Here is a 21,172-nt window from a genome sequence, read left to right on the forward strand (position 1 = left end):
CTCCTCCAACCCGCACTTCCAACATCTGCTATCACTGACCAAGCCTAATTTAAAGGCGTGTGACGCCAGAAGGTAGGTTCCAGTCAGAATACCCGTCATGAGTCTACAGTCCTCTCTTTTTAATGATGGATGCAACTTTGTTAGCCTAAGATTGTAAGACCTGCACATAATCTTCGACACTTTGCAGCCCCGCGCTTGAACCCACGCCTTTTCCGCTTGATAGATCATGTGCTCCTCTCGCCTTCTCTTAATCTCGCCCAATCTAATTGGGGCGTCTACGGAGCAATCTTCAAGGGATGCGCCCTTTTTTACTAGTTCATTTGCTTTTCCATTCCCATCTATTCCCATAAGCCCTGGGACCCAATATAGATGTATGCTTCTCCCTGTCCGGATTCTTTTCAGAGACTACTTGCACTCCAACGCACTTTTAGATGCTGCGCTATGCGAGATTATTGCCTTAATTGCTGCTTGACTGTCAATATAAACGTTAACACTGCTGCAGTTTAAGCTAATCTCTTCCAGTGTTTCTACTTCTTTGTTTACGACTAATACTTCCGCTTGAAAAACGCTACACTGATCTGGCAGCTTGTAGGATCTTTTTATTTCCGGATAATCACAGTATAGCGCAGACCTTAATCCTTCCACTACTTTGGAACCATCTGTGTCCACGTGTATTGCTTCGTCCGCCATTGGAGCACCCTTGAGCCAACCATCGACCTCTATTGTGGATTTAAGATCTCCTTCGAAGCGCAGATAGGGAATCAGGTAGTCTGTTCGTCCAGTAATTGATAACGCTATACTACTCTGGCCGCATGGTCGGCGCTCAAGCTGCCCCGAAGCACTGAGCCTGTTTGCAGTTGTTAACGCTATGTTCTTTGCTACCAGGTCTATAGATTGAGCGAATAAAAACCCAAAATCATTACTCTGGTTATTTTGTGCGAATATATAACAAGCTTCGGGAAAGAATGAGTTCCTAGGAGGATAGGACAGAGAAATGTTCTCACAAAGCAACGCTTGACTGACTTAGTACCATTTAACTACTAAATCAAAGATAAATTATATGAATTTAGGTGCTTTTTAGTGCCACAAAAGATTATTTGGGTGCTCATTTCGTTTTCGAGATATTCACAAAAAAGTGTGGGTCTCTTTACGTCAAGCTAGCAGACCCACACGATTTTGCGAATATCTCGAAAACCAAATTAGCACCTAAATTATCGTTTGTGGCACGAAATAGCACCTAAAAAGCACTTAATTCTCAAACAACTTAAACTTATTTTTGAGCACTTGGGTCTGCCACGCACGTAAATTGATAAACATCCATTCCCAGAAAATATGAACTGCATCAATTCAGCGATTTCATGATGATTACAAGAATTTTGTCTGACGTTTCTAATAAAAATCATTCCACATTAATTAATTTGTTTTCTTATTATACATTAATTGCATATGACGAAATTGTGTTTGCAATAAATAAGAACTCACACATATACATGCATAATAGCGCTGATTAATGTGTGTTGGGATCAATTAAGCTTTGTCACTAAATGCACTATGTTGATAAAACATGAATGAATCTTTTGCAGTCAACAATGACATGCAGGAAAAAAACACAAAAAATAAAATAAATAATTTAGTTGTTGTTGTTACTATTGTTAAATAGCGGCAAAATATTTGCAATTATTTTTATATGCTCCCTTGCTCTTCTATAAACAATGCAGTACTTTTATAAATTATAGTTACATTGTGGTTGTGGAAGCTTTAGCCTGCTGTACGGGCGGTGGGTACAACAACGATATGAAAAGTGCACACTCATCAGCTCGTGGTACGCTAATGAGCCAGAAAGCGGACAATTTGCAACGCAATAAATGCAATACTTGTTTGTGTACATTTTAATTTCGCAACTGCCCATCAAAAAAATTGTTAACCTAATATACGGCTTATTGCATTAGGTAAAAGGCTTATAATATTTGACCTTAAATGTGTATGAGCCATTTTCACCATCTCTAGTTGAGTTAGAAACTTTTTGCAGTATAGTAATGCTCCAGAAAGCTTTATTTGGCATTTTCGTCGCATAAGACTAAAAATAAAATAATTTAAAAAATATTTTTAAGTTAAACGGTTTCATTGAAAACAATACTTAAATGAAGTAATAATAATACTAAAAGCTAGAAAATAATTAGGTAGGTGCTAGGTATTAGCCGTCACAATCCTCATCAATATAGGGCGTTGATCAGACAATTAAATAAAAGATTTGGGGGCGTGAAATTTCTAAAAATGTGAAGCGTAGCATAATTTATTAAGGTTCAGTTGGTCTTACTTATGACTATCAATAGAAATTTGACGCGTCCAACGCTTTTATTTAATTGTCTGATCAACGCCCTATATTGATGAGGATTGTGATGGCTAATACCTAGCACCTACCTAATTATTTTCTAGCTTTTAGTATTATTATTACTTCATTTAAGTATTGTTTTCAATAGAACCGTTTAACTAATTTTTTTTTTTTTAATTATTTCATTTTCAAATTTTTAGTCTTTATTTAATTCCCTATTATTTCTAATTCTATTTAATTCATTTAGTGACTCATTATTACAAGGACTCTTTCCTGACAATTTGTTACAATCTAAGTCCTCAATACATAATCCTTCCAAAGAGTTTACTCGACTATGCGCCACGTATGCTTGTCCCTCCTCGAACTCCAAGATATTTTGATGTCACTTCTACCGGACTGTATGTAATATTTGTTCCAAATATGAACGAAATCGGACATCATAGGTCGCTTTCTATTCATGTATGTATTATGTGTTCCAAATATGGACCAAATCGGACCACAAATACGATTTTTTTTAATATCTCGATCCTTGCACCACCTAGCGGCGATTTTTTGACAGTCCGCTTTCCATTCATGTATGTATTATGTGTTCCAAATATGGACCAAATCGGACCACAAATACGATTTTCTGAATATCTCGATCCTTGCGCCTCCTAGGGGCAATTTTTTCATAGCTCGCTTTCTATGCACGTATATATTATGTGTTCCAAATATGAAACAAATCGCACCACAAATACGATTTTTTGATATATTTCGATCCATGCGCCACCTATCGGAGTTGTTTTCTTATTATTGCATTGCCATCGGGTTCTGAACTATATTCCAAGTTTCAAGCTTGTAGCTTATCGGGAAGGCAATTACAAAATTCGTGCCGGCCAGCCTGTCAAGCCAAGCTAAATGAAACCGTTTAAAAAACAAAATACAGGGTGGCCCACCCCTACTCAAACCGACTGTTGTAAATATCATGTAGTATAGTCCTAAAAATCTATTGTGAATACGCGAAAACGAGCTAAGCAGCTGACTTTTGTTTACACTTTGCCCCAGTTAGATAAGTGATATAACTGAGATAACTGAAGACGGTGAAAACGGCCCTTTCCTACAAATTGGCAGAAAGGGCCTACATGTTTGAACTTTCACTGAGAAGCTTTTCATGGCAGAAATTCGCTCGGACTGTTTGCCAAACCACCGTCGAAAACACTTTATTTTTTGATTTTTTGACGTTGCTTTGCCCGGGACTTGAACTCAGTATCTGCGGTAGGGTAGGTGGAGCACGATACCATCACACCACGGCGGCCTTCTGTGGTTTGCAAAGGTCTATCAAACTTATCGGCCGATCGTTAACACGATAACTCGAACTTCTCTGTAACCAGAATAAGTGTTAAAAATGGGCGCAACCGAAAAAAAATTACCACAACCACTTTTTAACATAGAAAATTGAGAAAATGGACTTTTTACGATGGCTCTTAACAGAGACTGAACAAGTGATGAAACTTGGTGACTGAATGGATTTTATGATGGAGCCGCCACAGCTGAGCTGTAGTAAGGCCCAAATAACATGCCGCAGTTGGTGATTTTTTTTACTGGCAACACAACTAGTAAATTCCGTGCAAAATACACAAAAGTTTCCTATCACATCGCCCTTGCTTTTGACGTTACTCTGATAGCTAATTTTTGTATTCATATCTTTATTACGATTGCGAGATGAAAAGTGTGCTACGTTCATGCAAACATTTGTATAAGTGACTTGAAAATTTCGTAAATAGTTAATGTTGCACGTGAGTTTATTATTATTGATGGCAATGACTGTATGGTTTCTTATCTATGCACTCAGATGCAAGCAACTAAAAACTGACACAACTGACAAATAAAGTGACTCACACTTACCGAAATGAGTCACGATGACAGGAAAATTTTATATTAAAGTCGTATTTACGATCGTCAGCTTAGAAAAATGTTACGTAAATTACGTTTTTATACTCAGTTGAGCAGAGCTCACAGAGTATATTAAGTTTGATTGGATAACGGTTGGTTGTACATATATAAAGGAATCGAGATAGATATAGACTTCCATATATCAAAATAATCAGGATCGAAAAAAAATTTGATTGAGCCATTCCGTCCGTCCGTTAACACGATAACTTGAGTAAATTTTGAGGTATCTTGATGAAATTTGGTATGTAGGTTCCTGAGCACTCATCTCAGATCGCTATTTAAAATGAACGATATCGGACTATAACCACGCCCACTTTTTCTATATCGAAAATTTCGAAAAACCGAAAAAGTGCGATAATTCATTACAAAAGACCGATAAAGCGATGAAACTTGGTAGATGAGTTGAACTTATGACGCAAAATAGAAAATTAGTAAAATCTTGGACAATGGGCGTGGCACCGCCCACTTTTAAAAGAAGGTAATTTAAAACTTTTGCAAGCTGTAATTTGGCAGTCGTTGAAGATATCATGATGAAATTTGCCAGGAACGTTACTCTTATTACTATATGTACGCTTAATAAAAATTAGCAAAATCGGAGAAGGACCACGCCCACTTTTAAAAAAAAAAATTTTTTTAAAGTAAAATTTTAACAAAAAATTTAATATCTTTACAGTATATAAGTAAATTATGTCAAGATTCAACTCCAGTAATGATATGGTGCAACAAAATACAAAAATAAAAGAAAATTTAAAACTGGGCGTGGCTCCGCCCTTTTTCATTTAATTTGTCTAGGATACTTTTAACGCCATAAGTTGAACAAAAATTCACCAATCCTTTTGAAATTTGGTAGGGGCATAGATTTTATGGCGTTAACTGTTTTCTGTGAAAATGGGCGAAATCGGTTGATGTCACGCCCAGTTTTTATACACAGTCGTCCGTCTGTCCTTCCGCATGGCCGTTAACACGATAACTTGAGCAAAAATCGATATATCTTTACTAAACTCAGTTCACGTACTTATCTGAACTCACTTTATCTTGGCATTAAAAATGAACGAAAGCCGACTATGACCACGCCCACTTTTTCGATATCGAAAATTACGAAAAATGAAAAAAATGCCATAATTCTATACCAAATACGAAAAAAGGGATGAAATATGGTAAGGTAATTGGATTGGTTTATTGACGCGAAATATAACTTTAGAAAAAACTTTATAAAATGGTTGTGACACCTACCATATTAAGTAGAGGAAAATGAAAAAGTTCTGCAGGGCGAAATAAAAAACCCTTAAAATCTTGGCAGGTATTACATATATAAATAAATTAGCGGTATCCAACAGATGATGTTCTGGGTCACCCTGGTCCACATTTTGGTCGATATCTGGAAAACGCCTTCACATATACAACTACCACCACTCCCTTTTAAAACTCTCATTAATACCTTTAATTTGATACCCATATCGTACAAACTCATTCTAGAGTCACCCCTGGTCCACCTTTATGGCGATATTTCGAAAAGGCGAACACCTATAGAACGAAGGCCCACTCCGTTTTAAAAATACTCATTAACACCTTTCATTTGATACCCATATCGTACAAACAAAGTCTAGAGTCACCCCTGGTCCAGAAAGGCCCACTCCCTCTTAAAATACTCATTAACTCCTTTCGTTTGATACCCATATTGCACAAACGAATTCTAGAGTCACCCCTGTGGTGATATCTCGAAACGGCGTCCACCTATGGAACTAAGGATTACTCCCTTTTAAAATACTCATTAACACCTTTCATTTGATACCCATATCGTACAAACGCATTCTAGAGTCACACCTGGTCCATCTTTATGGCGATATCTCGAAAAGCCGTCTACCTATAGAACTAAGGCCCACTCCCTCTTAAAATACTAATTAATTCCTTTCGTTTGATACCCATATTGCACAAACGAATTCTAGAGTCACCCCTGGTCCACCTTTATGGCGATATCTCGAAAAGGGGTCCACCTATATAACTAAGCCCCACGCCCTTTTAAAATAATCATTAACACCTTTCATTTGATACCCATATCATACAAACAAATTCTAAAGTCACCCCTGGTCCACCTTTATGGCGATATCTCGAAAAGGCGAACACCTATAAAACGAAGGCCCACTCCCTTTTAAAAATACTCATTAACACCTTTCATTTGATATCCATATCGTACAAACAAAGTCTAGAGTCACCCCTGGTCCACCTTTATTACGATACCTCGAAAATGCGTCCACCTATAGAACTAAGGCCCACTCCCTCTTAAAATACTCATTAACTCCTTTCGTTTGATACCCATATTGCACAAACGAATTCTGGAGTCACCCCTGGTCCACCTTTATGGCGATATCTCGAAAAGGGGTCCACCTATAGAACTAAGCCCCACGCCCTTTTAAAATTATCATTAACACCTTTCATTTGATACCCATATCGTACAAACGCATTCTAGAGTCACCCCTGGTCCATCTTTACGGCCATATCTCGAAAAGGCGTCCATCTATAGAACTTAGGTCCACGCCCTTTTAAAATACTCATTAATACCTTTCATTTGGTACCCATATCGTACAAACGCATTCTAGAGTCAACCCTGATCCACCTTTATGGCTATATCCCTAAATGGCGTCCACCTATAGAAGAACTATGGCCCACTCCCTCATAAAATACTCTTTAATGCCTTTCATTTGATACACATGTCATACAAACACATTCCAGGGTTTCCCTCGGTTCATTTTCCTAAATGGTTATTTTCCCTTATGTTGTCACCATAGCTCTCAACTGACAATGTAATGTTCGGTTACACCCGAACTTAACCTTCCTTACTTGTTACTATGTAAAAATTTAGTAAGTATTCATGTTTCACCAGAGTCCATAGTTTGTATCCAAATCAGTTGGCTTTATACTTCATTTGTATTTGATAGGTTTTATGGTTGTCAGCCAATTTCTGCACAAAATTTAAGAACGTACTATATATTTTTAATGCCTGCTTCTTCAGTGCGAGTTTAAACTCTAGTTAAAGTTGACTAGAGTTTAACATTATTATTACTTGCATATGCTGATGACATTGATATCATCGGCCTAAACACTCGCGCCGTGAGTTCTGCTTACTCCAAACTGGAAAAAGAAGCGGTAAAGATGGGCTTGATGGTGAAGGACGACAAAACGAAATACCTGCTGTCATTGAGCAAAGAGTCAACGCATATGCGCCTTGGCAACCACGCTACTATTGGCAGCCATAATATCGAAATAGTAAAAGACTTCGTTTATTTGGGAACCAGCATCAACACTAGCAACAACATCAGCTCCGAAATCCAGCGAAGAATCACTCTTGCCAATAAATGCTACTTTGGGCTAGGCAAGCAATTGAAAAGTAAAGTCCTCTCTCGGCAAACAGGAACAGGAGCGACTGGCGCGCCTTGTTGGACACCCATAACCGTTTAAACGGTTAAGCGCCAATTAAGTAAGTAAGTAAAGTAAACTTGCACTGATAAAACCAGCATAAGTGAATTCCCCTGAAGCAAGAATATTTAAACTTATAGCATATTTCAGAACCCTGTGACAATGCAAAACTGTCGATAGATGGCGCCGGGAGCGTGATGATATTTAAGAAAACAGTTGTTATTGTTGTAGTGATAAAGACACTAGCCGAAAGTTGTTGGGATTGTTACCGATGTTGATGGTCCTTTGCCGGATATAGATCCAGTACGTTCCAGTAACAAGCAGCATTAAGGTGCAAGCCGGACCATATCGGTAACTATTTAATATGACCTAATTAAACTTTTTGGGCCACGCCGACCCCTACTCCCTAGTTCCATGAGGAATTTGAGGTCGCCAGAGTCTCGGCTGCTAAAAAACAGCATTCGCCACAGGCAGGTGAGGTTCATAATTGGGTTGGAGAAGCTATAAATTGTGCTGGCAACCCCTTGAAAGAGTTACGCTACACAACGCCTTGAATCATATGGGTATTTTAGTCGCCTCTTACAACAGGCATACCTACCGCAGGTATATTTTAAGCCCCATAACTTAATTATATAAAATGTACAAATATGGTACGCTACAAAAGGTCCCCAAAATGCAATGAATTGTCCCTGAAAGAATCTCAAAATCAGTTCCAAACTTTTTCCGACCTCAAAATATAAGAGTTCTAAAGTGATTTTAATAAAAAATGGGAAAAAGTCCTCGCTCGTTTCTAAAAACTCGAGTTGAACCAGTAGTAGTGCTACAGACGTCACTATATAATCGCTTTCTGTTTTTATACTCAGCGTGCTTTGCACACAGAGTACATTAACTTTGATTGGATAACGCTTGGTTGTACAGGTATAAAGGAATCGAGATAGATATAGACATCCATATATCAAAATCATCGGCATCGAAAAAAAATTTGATTGAACCATATCAAAACTTCAAATTTTTAAAAATGGGCGTGGCACCGCCCCTTTTATGACTAAGCAATTTTCTATGTTTCGTGAACCATAACTCGACAAGTTTGAAAGGGTCGTAGACTAGAATAATAAGCTATAACTTAGCAAAAAATTGTTTTGAATCAATGATATTTCACTTATCAAGTTTTATTGTAAGAGGAAATGGGGAGACATTTTTCTTTTAAAAGGGGTGTGTCACGTGTTATGTAGAAAAGTAATTTATCTTGAATGAAATGCACAATTGAAGCTCAGGCTGAGTATATAATGTTCGGTTACATCCGAACTTAGACACCTTTAATTGTTTCCATTCCTTTCCTTATCTTTCATTTCATTTCCTTTTCTTTCCTTTCCTTTCGTTTCCTTTCCTTTCCTTTCTTTGCCTCTCCTTTCTTTTCCTCTCCTTTCATTTTATTTTCTTTCCTTTATTTAACTTTAATTTCATTCCTTCCCTTCCCTTCCCTTTCCATTCCTTTCCTTTCCTTTCCTTTCCTTTCCTTTCCTTTCCTTTCGTTTCCTTTCCTTTCGTTTCCTTCCCATCCCTTCCCTACCCTTCCTTCCTTTCCCTTTCCCTCCCTCCCCTTCCCTTTCTTTTCCTTTCACTTCGTTTCTTTTCCTTTCCGTTCCATTCCTCTCCTTTTCCCTTTCCTTTCACTTCCTTTCGACTCCTTTCTTTTCCTTACCTTTCCTTTTGCGAAAAAAACTGGTATTTTTTATCAAATTTTTTAAACACAATTCTTCTTTTTTTATTTTCGATATTTTAGGAAAAAACTTAAACGAATTTTACAAATGAAATCATGTAAAGCTATCTTAGAAACGTTTTCGAAAAAATACGAAAATTCTAGAATGGGGCTGTTCAAAAATTTGTATATTGAAGCGCAATTCACAACACATATACAAAATTATATGTTCACTGAAAGTTTTTTTAAATTGACAAAAAAAATTTTTTTATTAAATGTTTTTGAAAAATTTTTTTTGTTGTCAATTTATTAGTGTAAATTTGAATATTATACCGAAGTGCCTTGGCTTCATATGGAAGTGCCTTCTTTTTGCACTTTCATATGAAATTCAGGCACTTTCATATGAATGGAAATTGTATGTGAGGGAGTGCTATTAAAATTTTTTTTATTTTCAAAGTGTGAATTTGTATCATTCAGAAAACTCTATATAAAAAGTTCAAAAAAAAATTTTTTTTTTTTATTTTCTAGAGATTTCGAATTTTTTCGAAAACGCTTTTGAGACTGGTTTGCATAGTTTCAGTTACAGAATGTATGGAAGTTTTTTCCTAAATTATCGAAAATAAAAAGAGTTTAATTGACGAAATTTGAAAAAAGAAATACCACTGCTATTGTTCGTTGCTGTATATTCTCAACAAGGTGTTTTTGCAGCTCATCTACAAAAAAATACGGATAAAAAATCCCATGCATATTTTTTTCTAAATAAAAAGTTAAAAAAAATTTTTTTTTTTTTTCTAGAGCTTTCGAATTTTTTCGAAAGCGTTTTTGAGACTGGTTTGCATAGTTTCAGTTACAGAATATATGGAAGTTGTTTCCTAAATTATCGAAAATAAAAAGAGTTTAATTGACGAAATTTGAAAAAAGAAATACCACTGCTATTGTTCGTTGCTGTATATTCTCAACAAGGTGTTTTTGCAGCTCATCTACAAAAAAATACGGATAAAAAATCCCATGCATATTTTTTTATGAAATAATGATATACTTAAATTTAAAATTAAATTTTAAATAAAAAACTTGAATTTAAAAAAAATGTGTTTTAAATATTTCTTCTTTTTCTCAGTTGACTTTTAGAGACTTGATCTAAGAAGCCGGGTTCCATCCAAGAAATGCAAAAATGAGGCCATTGAACGCAACATGACGTAACGCGAAAAACACAAAAGGTACAAGAAAATAACTAAATTGAAACTATTGAAGCTTGATCTTAAAATAGCACTGAGCCAAAGTAAGAGAGCTACAAAGATTAACAAAACGAGAAAAAAATAACAATACCAAAAAGAAGTAAAAAAAATTAAGAAAGAGCTGGGGAAAATCCATATGAATGTACGCTCATGTAAAAACTTAATCTTGCAAATTATTAGCAAATATGGATATTAAATGCGAACGATTGTTATCGAGCGGCATTGGCAGTACCCACAGTTATATTCGCATCGCCATACATAAACTACGGCAGAGCATGGAGATAGAGCAAATAGCAGAAAGGCAAACGAAGGTATATAGCGCGCTAAGAGGCCGTGGACGAAGATCAGCGGCAGCAGCAGCAGCTCAACGCATGCAAAATGCTACAGACTCCGGTGGGGGACATGGAGTTGGTGTAGATGGAGTAGAGCACCAAAAAAATAGTCAGCTTGAAAGCAGCAATAAATCAACAATACTAACTACAAACATGTTACAACAACAACACGCGACAACAAAATTGCTGACTGCAAATGGCATAGCGTTGGCGGCGGAAAGCGAAATTGCGCGAAGAAATTTAATATGCGTCATATGTCGACAGCTGCATGTGGAGGAATGTTGTAAGTGTTGCTACAGCAATAACGATACGCTGAAAAGTGTAGAAATAGCGACAGGAACAACAAAAAAGGGCGCACAAAAGATGCAGGAGCCGAATGCAGGCAGTAAAAGCGTTGTGGCAAAGAAATGTAGTGCGACGCCGAAGGCGGCACATGAAGGGCGGTGCATGTGCGGTGCGGCGCCAGAAATCAATAGTACAATAGCGGCTGCGCTGGCCACCACAACAACAACAACAGCAGCAACGGAAAGTGCAAGAAAACGTGCAGCTGATTGTCAAAGCACAGACAGTGGAAGCTGCAGCGAGCGCGCCAGCGCACATGCGTGGCACACTACAAGTCAAAGGGCCTTGCATGTAGAGCAACAACAGCATGCGCGCACGTCTGTTGCAACGGTGTGTTGTTCCTGTAATAAATTGCGTGCGCCGCGGTGGCATGCTGAAGCTGCAATAACGGCGTGCCGCCGCAGCGGCGTCCAACAAATGGGAACAAGGAATGTGCTTACAACTACTACATCTTCAAATGCATCACAGCTTTTAAATGAAGCAACTGAAACAGCAGCAGCAACAACAACAAAAACATCATCATCAACCGCAACTAGAACATCACCAACACAATCACAAATATCATTCAAATCAGCAATAGCACTCACCGCCGGTACAAATTTCATCATGCATCAAAACCAAAATAATATGCTAACAACAACAACAGCAGTCACGTTTTATACAAATATCCAAGCGCCGTTGCGCAGCATGTTGTATACATTTCAGTTGTTGTTGTTTTTATGCATAAAAATGCAATTTTTACGCCCCATCAATAAAAGAATCCATAGTTTTCTTTACAAAAACAATAGCAATTATAATAATAGTAATAGTAACAATAATAACAAAAACAACAACAACAACAACAAAATCGCTTATACGACGAATAGTAATAGTAGCAATAGTAATAGTGATAGTTATATGAAATACAATAAAAGACAACAACAAAAACCAGAGCTGATTGGAAGTGACGCGCAGCAGCTATGGCCATCACAACAACAAAAACAACCACAACAACAACGTCCTCCACTTATAAGACTGATGAAACAAATTCGCTGTAATTCCTACTACAATAATTATAATAATGATAATGATAATAATAGTAATGTTAATAATAGCAACAATAATGCCACACATTTATATAATGCATCACAACAAAAACAACAAAAACAATTAAATTACGCTAATAATAACGCTAACAACAACAATAGTTTTAATAATAGTAAATTATTTAACAACAACCACAACAACAAATGCTCGCAACTGCAACATCAACCTCACATTTACCATAACCAGCAACACCAGATAGTACAACAACAACAACAACAACCGCAACATAAACATTACTGCAATTTAATGCAACAACAACACTCATCGTCAACATCACATCAGAATTTAGTGCAACAACAACAACAAAAGCATCTCAAACCAAACAATTTTCCATCGCTGCAATTGCAATTACAAAAATTGCGCGTCTTTAAAATGCCAAATTTATCATTTTTATATTATATATTGATAATTATATCGTTCCTATCGCTATTTCTGCCATCAATAAATGCACAAACATCAAATGCAATTGCAACAGATGTTACACCAGCGTCGCCGTTAGCTTCACCATCCTCAATAGCAAAAGCAGATGACAATGTTATTCGCACATTACCGGTATCTTTGGCGCGAAATGAGACTGGTGAGTACTTTTACTTTTTTATATTCTAAAGATTTTTGCTAATTTGTCGATATCTTGATAGACATTTTTGTTCAATAAAAATTTGAGATGCATTTGAGAATAAACCCTATTTTCAAATCTCAAATTGTGAAACATATTATGATACAAATGATCCAGAAGTTGTTCCGAAACCTTAAATAATTTGGAAGTAATCCTGTAACAATCCTAAAATGGTTTTGAAATGATCCAGACTTTATCCCAAAATTGTACCTAAAACAATCCCGTATTAATCTCGAGATTATTCCAAATTAATTCCGAAATAGGTCCGAAAACAATTCTGTAATTTATCGAAATGAGCCAGAAGTTGTCTCCAAATCATACCTAAAATATGCCGAGGCTATTTTGCAAAAGTCCGAAACTTATTTCTAAAGAGACTCGAAATGATGCAGAAGTTGTTGAAAAAGTTCCGAAGTGATCTTGAAAATGTTCAAAATAGGTTCCGAATTAATCTCAAAATAATCCTGAAATGATCGTGTAACTGTCCCGAAATGAGTTCGAAGTAATCTCGAAATTATCCAAAAGTTTTCCCGAAAAGAGACCTTAAGTAATTCTTAATGGATCTTGCAACAGTCCTGAACTAAATAGTCGTGAAATGATCTCAAAGTTGTGGAAATACCGCCGAAATGATCCAAATTTGTTCCGGAGAATACATGTGTACACAGATGGTTCCAAAGTAGTGGAAGGAGTAGGGTCAGCGGCATACTGTGCTCATCCGGAGATAAACAGATCCTACAAGCTGACAAATCACTGAAGCGTTTTCCAATCGAAAGTATTAGCCGTAACCAAAGCAATAGAAACACTGTAAGATAAAAACTTAAACTGCAGCCGTGTTAACATTTATATTGACATCCAAGCAGCAATTAAGGCAATAATCTCGCATAGCACAGCATCTGAATGCGTGTTAGAGTGTAAGCAATCCCTGGAAAGAATCGGGACGGAGAAAAGCTTACATCTATATTGGCTCCCTCGGCATATGGGAATGAAAAAGCGGATAAACTAGCTAAAAATGGCGCATCCCTTGAAGCTTGCTCCATCGATGTCCCAATTAGACCGGGCGAGATTAAGAGAAGGCGAGAGGTGCACCTGTTCGACCAAGCGGGAAAAGCGTGGGTTCAAGAGCGGAGCTGTAAAGTGTAAATGTGTAGGTCTTACAGCCTTGGATTAACAAAGTTGCTTCTATTATTAAAAAGAGAGGACTTTAGACTCATGACGGGTATTGTGACCGGGAACTGCCTTCTGGCGTCACATGCCTTTAAATAAGGCTTGATCAGTGATAGCCGAAGTAGAAAGTACGGGTTGTAGGAGGAAACGATCGAGCACGGTTTGTGCCAGGCTAAGACTCCATCTGTTAAGAGTGATACAGCTGTCAGAACTATAAGCAGCAAGTGGCATAGGTCCTAGTATTTTGGCAAGAGGACGGACTTATTTTATAACATAGGTCCTGGCTTTTGATAGGGTTTTACAGTTTGGGCGTTAAATAAACTTCTGGTAACACTACAGACTCATTCAGTCTATGTGAGGTCCTCATGGAAATGGTGCGCTTCCGGTGCATTTGGAACACATAGTAGTTCGTTTTTAAATTCGTTTACATGCTATCAACTAGAAAATGCATGTACTTTCACACTTAATACCAACCATCAATCTTTTTTTTTTTTTTTTTGCGATCACCTACACTCCCCAGAGCATCTATCATCATCAACAATTAGACCTTTCGATCCATTTTGTTTATCCGTCTTTTTGTAGAAATATCATTTCCCACTATAAGACACACAACTTTCGCATTTGAGCCACACTTTAGATTTCATTAGAACAATTTAGATTACCACAATTAAGGGATGTGGCCAACCTTTTCAACTGGGAGGTGACAGACCGTTAGTTAGTTATTTTTCGCCTTTTGAAATGATTTGTATGATTTCGCCTTCAAATCCTCCACGGGTAATCATCATATATATTATTTCTAATTGCTGTTTTTATGTACGGGACCCTTTTTCGCTCTTATTTGTAATCCAAATCTATAAATAAAGTTTTGGTTGTAAAGATGGAGATTCGGGCTATCAGCTAGCTTTGAGCAATTTTAGTCGTAGTACTTTTGTTTAGCTATATTTTATTAAAATAATTTGTTAAAAATAAACGATTGTGAGCACACAAAGAAATCTATTTGTACTATGGCACTATTGTGAATATTTGCACTGCATTGCCGGCAGTTGCCAGATGGTAGCGCAAGCTGTAAGTTTTAATTGATTGATAGAACAGCTGATTTCTGTTGATATTTGATAAGAGACTTTTATATTGGTTGCGCAAGATGCGCGCGGGTCCGGCTCGTGTAACTATATTCGTATAGCGTTCCAGTTATTTACCAATGTCGTCTACTTAAAATAAAGCTAAAAATACTTGGAAGGAAACATTAGCCTCAAAGGATGGGGCTTTTACCTATGCCGTACAAGCCCTTATCGATTATATGTTGAGGACACTATGAAGTTTTTAAGCGAATTTATAACTATGAGCTCGTAAGACTTGAGCCACACATCTATAAAACTCTAAAAACGTGGAATTCTAAAATTACCAAACCAAAATAAAACTCATAGGGGAAGTCCTAAAAATTTCAATATTTCAATATTTCATATCAGTATTAATATCTTTTAGCATATGTTTCTTCAGTAAACAATATATACATACACGCATTCCACATACTGCATATACAACAAATGTGTTATGTAACCAAAAGTAAGAAAATATTTTAATAGCAACATAAGCTGTTAAACTCGATCAAAACAAATTCCATTTTACTCATTCCAATAAAACCAAAATGCCAAAAATGCCTTACATAGGGCACATAGTAAATATTAACAAATAATGTCAACCAAAACAAATTTAATATTATTGTTTGGCTTTTTATTTCACATTTTATGTTGAAGGCGATTATTTGTTTTGACTGAATTTATGTTGAGCTTTTCAGCACCTCTTTAATGCATACAAATGATTATTAAGGTAATTAAAAGATGTTAAAATCTTTAGATTCGCTTTGAATCGAGCATTTTTCAAAAGATTTTGAAAAGAAAAAAAAAAAAAAAAAAACAAGTAAAGAAGGCTAAGTTCGAGTATAACCGAACATTATATATTCAGCTGCCAAATTTCAGTTTGCAAAATTTTTAAAAGTAGGCAGTGCCACGCCCATTGTCCAAAATTTTACTAATTTTCTATTCTGCGTCATAAGATCAATCCACCTACCACGTTTCATCGCTTTATCCGTCTTTGGTAATGAATTATCGCACTTTTTCGGTTTTTCGAAATTTTCGATATCGAAAAAGTGGGCGTAGTTATAGTCCGATTTCGTTCATTTTAAATAGCGATCTGAGATGAGTGCCCAGGAACTTACATACCAAATTTCATTAAGATACCTCAAAATATACTATACTTGTTATCGTGTTTGCGGATAGACGGACGGAGGGACGGACATGGCTAAATGAATTTCTTTTTCGCCAAGATCATTTTGATATATAGAAGTCTATATCTATCTCGATTAGTTTATGCTGTTACGTGGTACCGTTATACGAACAAAAATAATATACTCTGTGAGCTCTGCCCAGCTGAGTATAATAAGGGGCAGGACCACGCCTATTTAATTAATTTTTGTTCTTAAACGGACATGGCTTAATCGATGTCTTTTGTTTTATCTATGGGGTATTCCATCCCATTTCGACCAATTTTGAACCCGACCCCTTTAGAATTGGCTGAAAGTTTTTCTTCTTTTTATAGCTTACGAAAGACGTTTTTCAGAATTTTTTCATCCAACTCAAAAAAAGTTATGAATTTTTAAAAAAATACCGTTTTTGTTTTCAAAATGCTATAACTTTTTCAAAAATTTACCGTTTGGGATCTTTTTTTTTTTTTTAAATTTGTTTTTAAATGTACTTTTCGGAAAAAAGATAAAAAAAATTTTAGTTTTTTTTTTCAATTAAAAAAAAAAAAAATTGGCCCACTCCGGGATTAGTGGCGATGATTGCAGAATTGAATCAAGTTTTTTATGAGAAAAAAAACTGGCGAAATTCGAAAAATCTCGAAAAACTGAAAAATTACAACAAAAAAAACTTTAAAAATATTTTTTGTATTTTTTCCGAAAAGTACATTTAAAAACAAATTTAAAAAAAAAAAAGATCCCAAACGGTAAATTTTTGAAAAATTTATAGCATTTTGAAAACAAAAACGGTGGTTTTTCAAAAATTCATAACTTTTTTTGAGTTTGATGAAAGAATTTGAAAAAATTCTGAAAAACGTCTTTCGTAAGCTAGAAAAAGAAGAAAAACTTTCAGCCAATTCTAAAGGGTTGGGTTCAAAATTGGTCGAAATGGGATGGAATACCCCCTATGTATGTATATCTATCTCGTTCCATTCATGCCCGTAAAAGCAACCGTTAAACCGTAATGAAAGCTTTTATTTGAACAGCCATTTTGAAATAATGTTATAGATATTCTTTCTATCCATAGTGGTGCTAACTTATTCGCTACAGACTATGTATATAATGATAGACACGAAATAAAGGCTAAGAAATTTTGGTCAAATGACCACGATTCTTTAAGTGTCGAAGCTCATGTGTACGTCTTACAACCTTAGATTTAAAAATTTACTCCTATCATTGGAGAGGACTGCAGACTCATGACAGGTATTCTGACTTACCTTCTGGCGTCACATGCCTTTAAATTAGGCTTGGTCAGTAGTAACAGATCAGTGATGTGCGAGTTGGTATAGGAAACGATCGAGCACGTTTTGTGCTCGTGCCTTGCGCTTGCCAGGCTAAGACTCCAGCTATTAGTAGTGATACAGTTGTAAGATCTAAAAGCAGCAAGTGACATAGGCCCAAGAAATCTTCTAGCATTGGCCAAAATGACGGAGTTATTTAATAACATAGGTCCTGGTTTTTGATAGGGTTTTTCTGTTTGGTCGGTAACAAAACTTCTGATAATACTACGGACTCATTCAGTCTATGTTAGATCCTCACGGGCCAGCCAATTCAACCCAACCTAACCACAATCCTGCAAAGTGCTCTTTAGTTTTCCCAATAGAATCATTAAGCATGGAAAATTATTACAAAAAAAAAAAACAAGTTGTCAAGTACTAAACACTATTGACACAAAAGGCGCAAGTACCAAGTACTCGAGAAGCTCGATGTGTAAACATACTTACATGCTGTCCGAGCCCTTAAGTGACGTGGAAGCATCATCGGTATGTGTTAGTTTTTTAACCGATGAGCCATTGATAACTTTTCTATCGATAATAAACCGATAATTTTTTTTTCCTTACCGAATCGATCGTTAACGAATCGACAATATGCCGATTACAAACCGATAAATTGTCGATGAGAAATTGATAACATTTCGATAACAATAAATTACACATTGATAAAGTTTCTGTAAAATTCTCTAGTAAATGGATAGCAAATTCACAACTGATAGATAAGGTAGTTCTCGATAACAAACCGTTATTACTTAATAGCACGACAAAACGCCGACCTGTTGCGAATTTTATTTCTAATATTTTCTTTCCTTTCCTCCTTTATTTGCATTTACGGTACACTTGCGTACTGTGTTTCCTACGTAACTTACGCTTACATTCTCAATTCCGGCATACCATGAGCAGTGTTAACACATCAAAAGTTTGCTTACTGTGTGTAGAAGTAAACTCCATTAGAGATGGCATATCTAGGAATTTTTTTAAAACAAAATTATTTGGGACTGTGTTCTTTCGGCCGCAATGATGTTTATTCGTTCCTCTCAATGAACGGTCAAGCACAGCAATTCTATTTACATACATAAATCGGAACTCAGGAACAAGCTTACTAATAATGGGAATCGCAGACATAATCACAGCTCTAAACAAAGCGGAACAATAAGCTGTCACAATTTGAATATCTGCTATTGGTGTTGCGTTTAAATAGCAGTAGATGTGTTGGTCGCAGTTTACTTGGTCTAAAGCGGAAGTCATTGGTGCCGTATGTCGTATCGCTGTAGTCGTATCCCTAACGTAATCAGCTGTTTATCGTTACGACGGCAAACCAAAACCCATTTGGTTGGCTACGATACGGTTACGACCTTAGCGGCACCAATAATCGATTGCATTGATTCCCATAAGGTTGGTCGAATCAGCTGTTATAAGGTTACCGATATGGTTACCGATAAAGCACCAATGTCTCCAGCTTAAGGTTCATAAGCAGCCAATTGTTTCTGTAGCAACAGTCGCCTTTGGCTGCGAATGAGAAGCAGATGCTGTTACGGTCAGTCGGTATTTGAAACTGTTTGCTGCAATTTGCAAATATTTCAGTCGCTGTGATAAAATATATGATACATAAATATTTTCGGGCTCTATCGTCCATTCTTTCGACAACATAAATGAATTCATAGCCAGATCTTTTTACACATACTTGAGCAGACCAGAAAACATGCATCGTTGTGGAGAGTCCACCTCCTCTGTCCATGCGTCAAGAACTACACAGGCCCCATGTTGTATTTAGAAATAAAAATCTAGGGTGTCCTACACTAATCTTTAAAATATACATATGTGACTCTGAACTCTGTGTCCTCACAATTTTGTTTCTCTTTGTTCTGCTATATCTACTTTGTAGATTTCTTGATCGCAATTACGACATAAGCTAGCTCGTAAATATACCTCAGCTACTTCCAAAGAATGCCACTTTTTATGGCGACGCAGTTTCATATTTTGGTTGCTGAAACTGGCTAAGGTATTGTGCTGAAACTATTGAAAATTCTTTTTTTTTTTTTGTGGCGATAAAAGGACTGCAAGAAGGCTTCGGGGTTGTTTTATCGATGTTGATGGTCTTTTGTCGGATATTGATCCGTTACGTTCCTTTACGGAAGATAGCACCATTAAGGTACTAGCCCGACCATCTCGGAAACGATTTAATATGACCACAGTGAACCTTTTTTGTCATCCAATCCGCTCCTTCCGTGAGGAACATGTCGTCAGAGCCTCGCCGGCTAAATAAATAGCATGCGCCACGACTAGATAAAGTTGATAATTGGGCGGAATAAGCTCTAAATTACGCTGACAAAGGGTTGCGCTACACAACTCCTTGAATCCCCCGAAATCATCGTTGTTGTTGTTGTTGTTGTAGCGATAAGGTTGCTCCCCGAAGGCTTTGGGGAGTGTTATCGATGTGATGGTCCTTTGCCGGATGCAGATCCGGTACGCTCCGGTACCACAGCACCAATAAGGTGCTAGCCCGACCATCTCGGGAACGATTTATGTGGCCACATTAAACCTTCAGGCCATCCCCTCCCTCCCCACCCCCAAGATCCATGAGGAGCTTGGGGTCGCCAGAGCCTCGTCTGTTAGTGAAACAGGATTCGCCGCGGATAGGTGAGGTTGACAATTGGATTTGGAGAAGCTATATATTGCGCTGGCAACCTGACACACCCCTTGAATCTGGTATTTTAGTCGCCTCTTACGACAGGCATACCTACCGCGGGTATATTCTGACCCCCTTACCCGCTGGGGTACCGAAATCATCGTCAACACCTTTTGTTCCATACTCGTATGAGACCATCCCATTCCAAGAACCATTGTTTGCTTGCAGCCCCACCCAGCGTTTTTCGGGACTATGTGGGGTCGTTTGAGAGATCTTTACTCACAGTTAATATTATTATAAAACAATGCAAATATGCATCATTTCACTGTTATGCCATTTTATGCACTATCTGCTCATACTAAATTCAAATCAAAATCGAAGTAAACAGACATATCAAGGTAAATATATACATACTAGAAGACCCGACAGACGTTGTCCTGCCCTAAATTTGGCCTATCCGCATACATTTCAATAAGCTTTTTCCGTCTGACTCTGCCCTCCCCCCTCTTCACTTTTTCCTAATCGTTTTATTCACTCCTCCCTCCGTCTTTTTCGCTTCATCTATCTGCATCTTCGTCTCATTCTATCTCTTTCTTAATCTCCTTCGCTCTTTTCTCTTCTCTCAATTTCTTCTTATTCTTCTGCATCCCTTATTGCCTGTCCCAGAGGGTGGTATGTATTTTATTCTATTCCCACTCCGAGTCTCAGTCCCAGTCCCACTCCGAGTCTCAGTCCCAGTTCTAGTCCTAATCCCAATCCCAGTCCGTCTCTGGATAATATATTACTCTGTACTAAAGCACTCATCAACAGCTTTCATTTGTTAT

The 21,172-nt window shown here is 37.1% G+C and overlaps 1 protein-coding gene across 20 annotated transcripts in view; it reads left to right on the forward strand.

Moving 5' to 3' along the window:
* Positions 1-21,172, forward strand: part of InR (Insulin-like receptor) — a 548,799-nt gene that overhangs the window by 403,952 nt on the left and 123,675 nt on the right. For all 20 annotated transcript variants that reach the window (XM_067788935.1, XM_067788941.1, XM_067788967.1 and 17 more), the window contains one exon: positions 10,495-12,949. In XM_067788935.1, coding sequence (XP_067645036.1) covers positions 10,798-12,949 — 2,152 coding nt within the window. In that variant the 5' untranslated portion in view covers positions 10,495-10,797. The remainder of the gene's footprint in view (positions 1-10,494; positions 12,950-21,172) is intronic.

The sequence above is a fragment of the Eurosta solidaginis genome, chromosome 1 (genome assembly GCF_040869045.1).
Source record: "Eurosta solidaginis isolate ZX-2024a chromosome 1, ASM4086904v1, whole genome shotgun sequence".
NCBI lineage: Eukaryota > Metazoa > Arthropoda > Insecta > Diptera > Tephritidae > Eurosta > Eurosta solidaginis.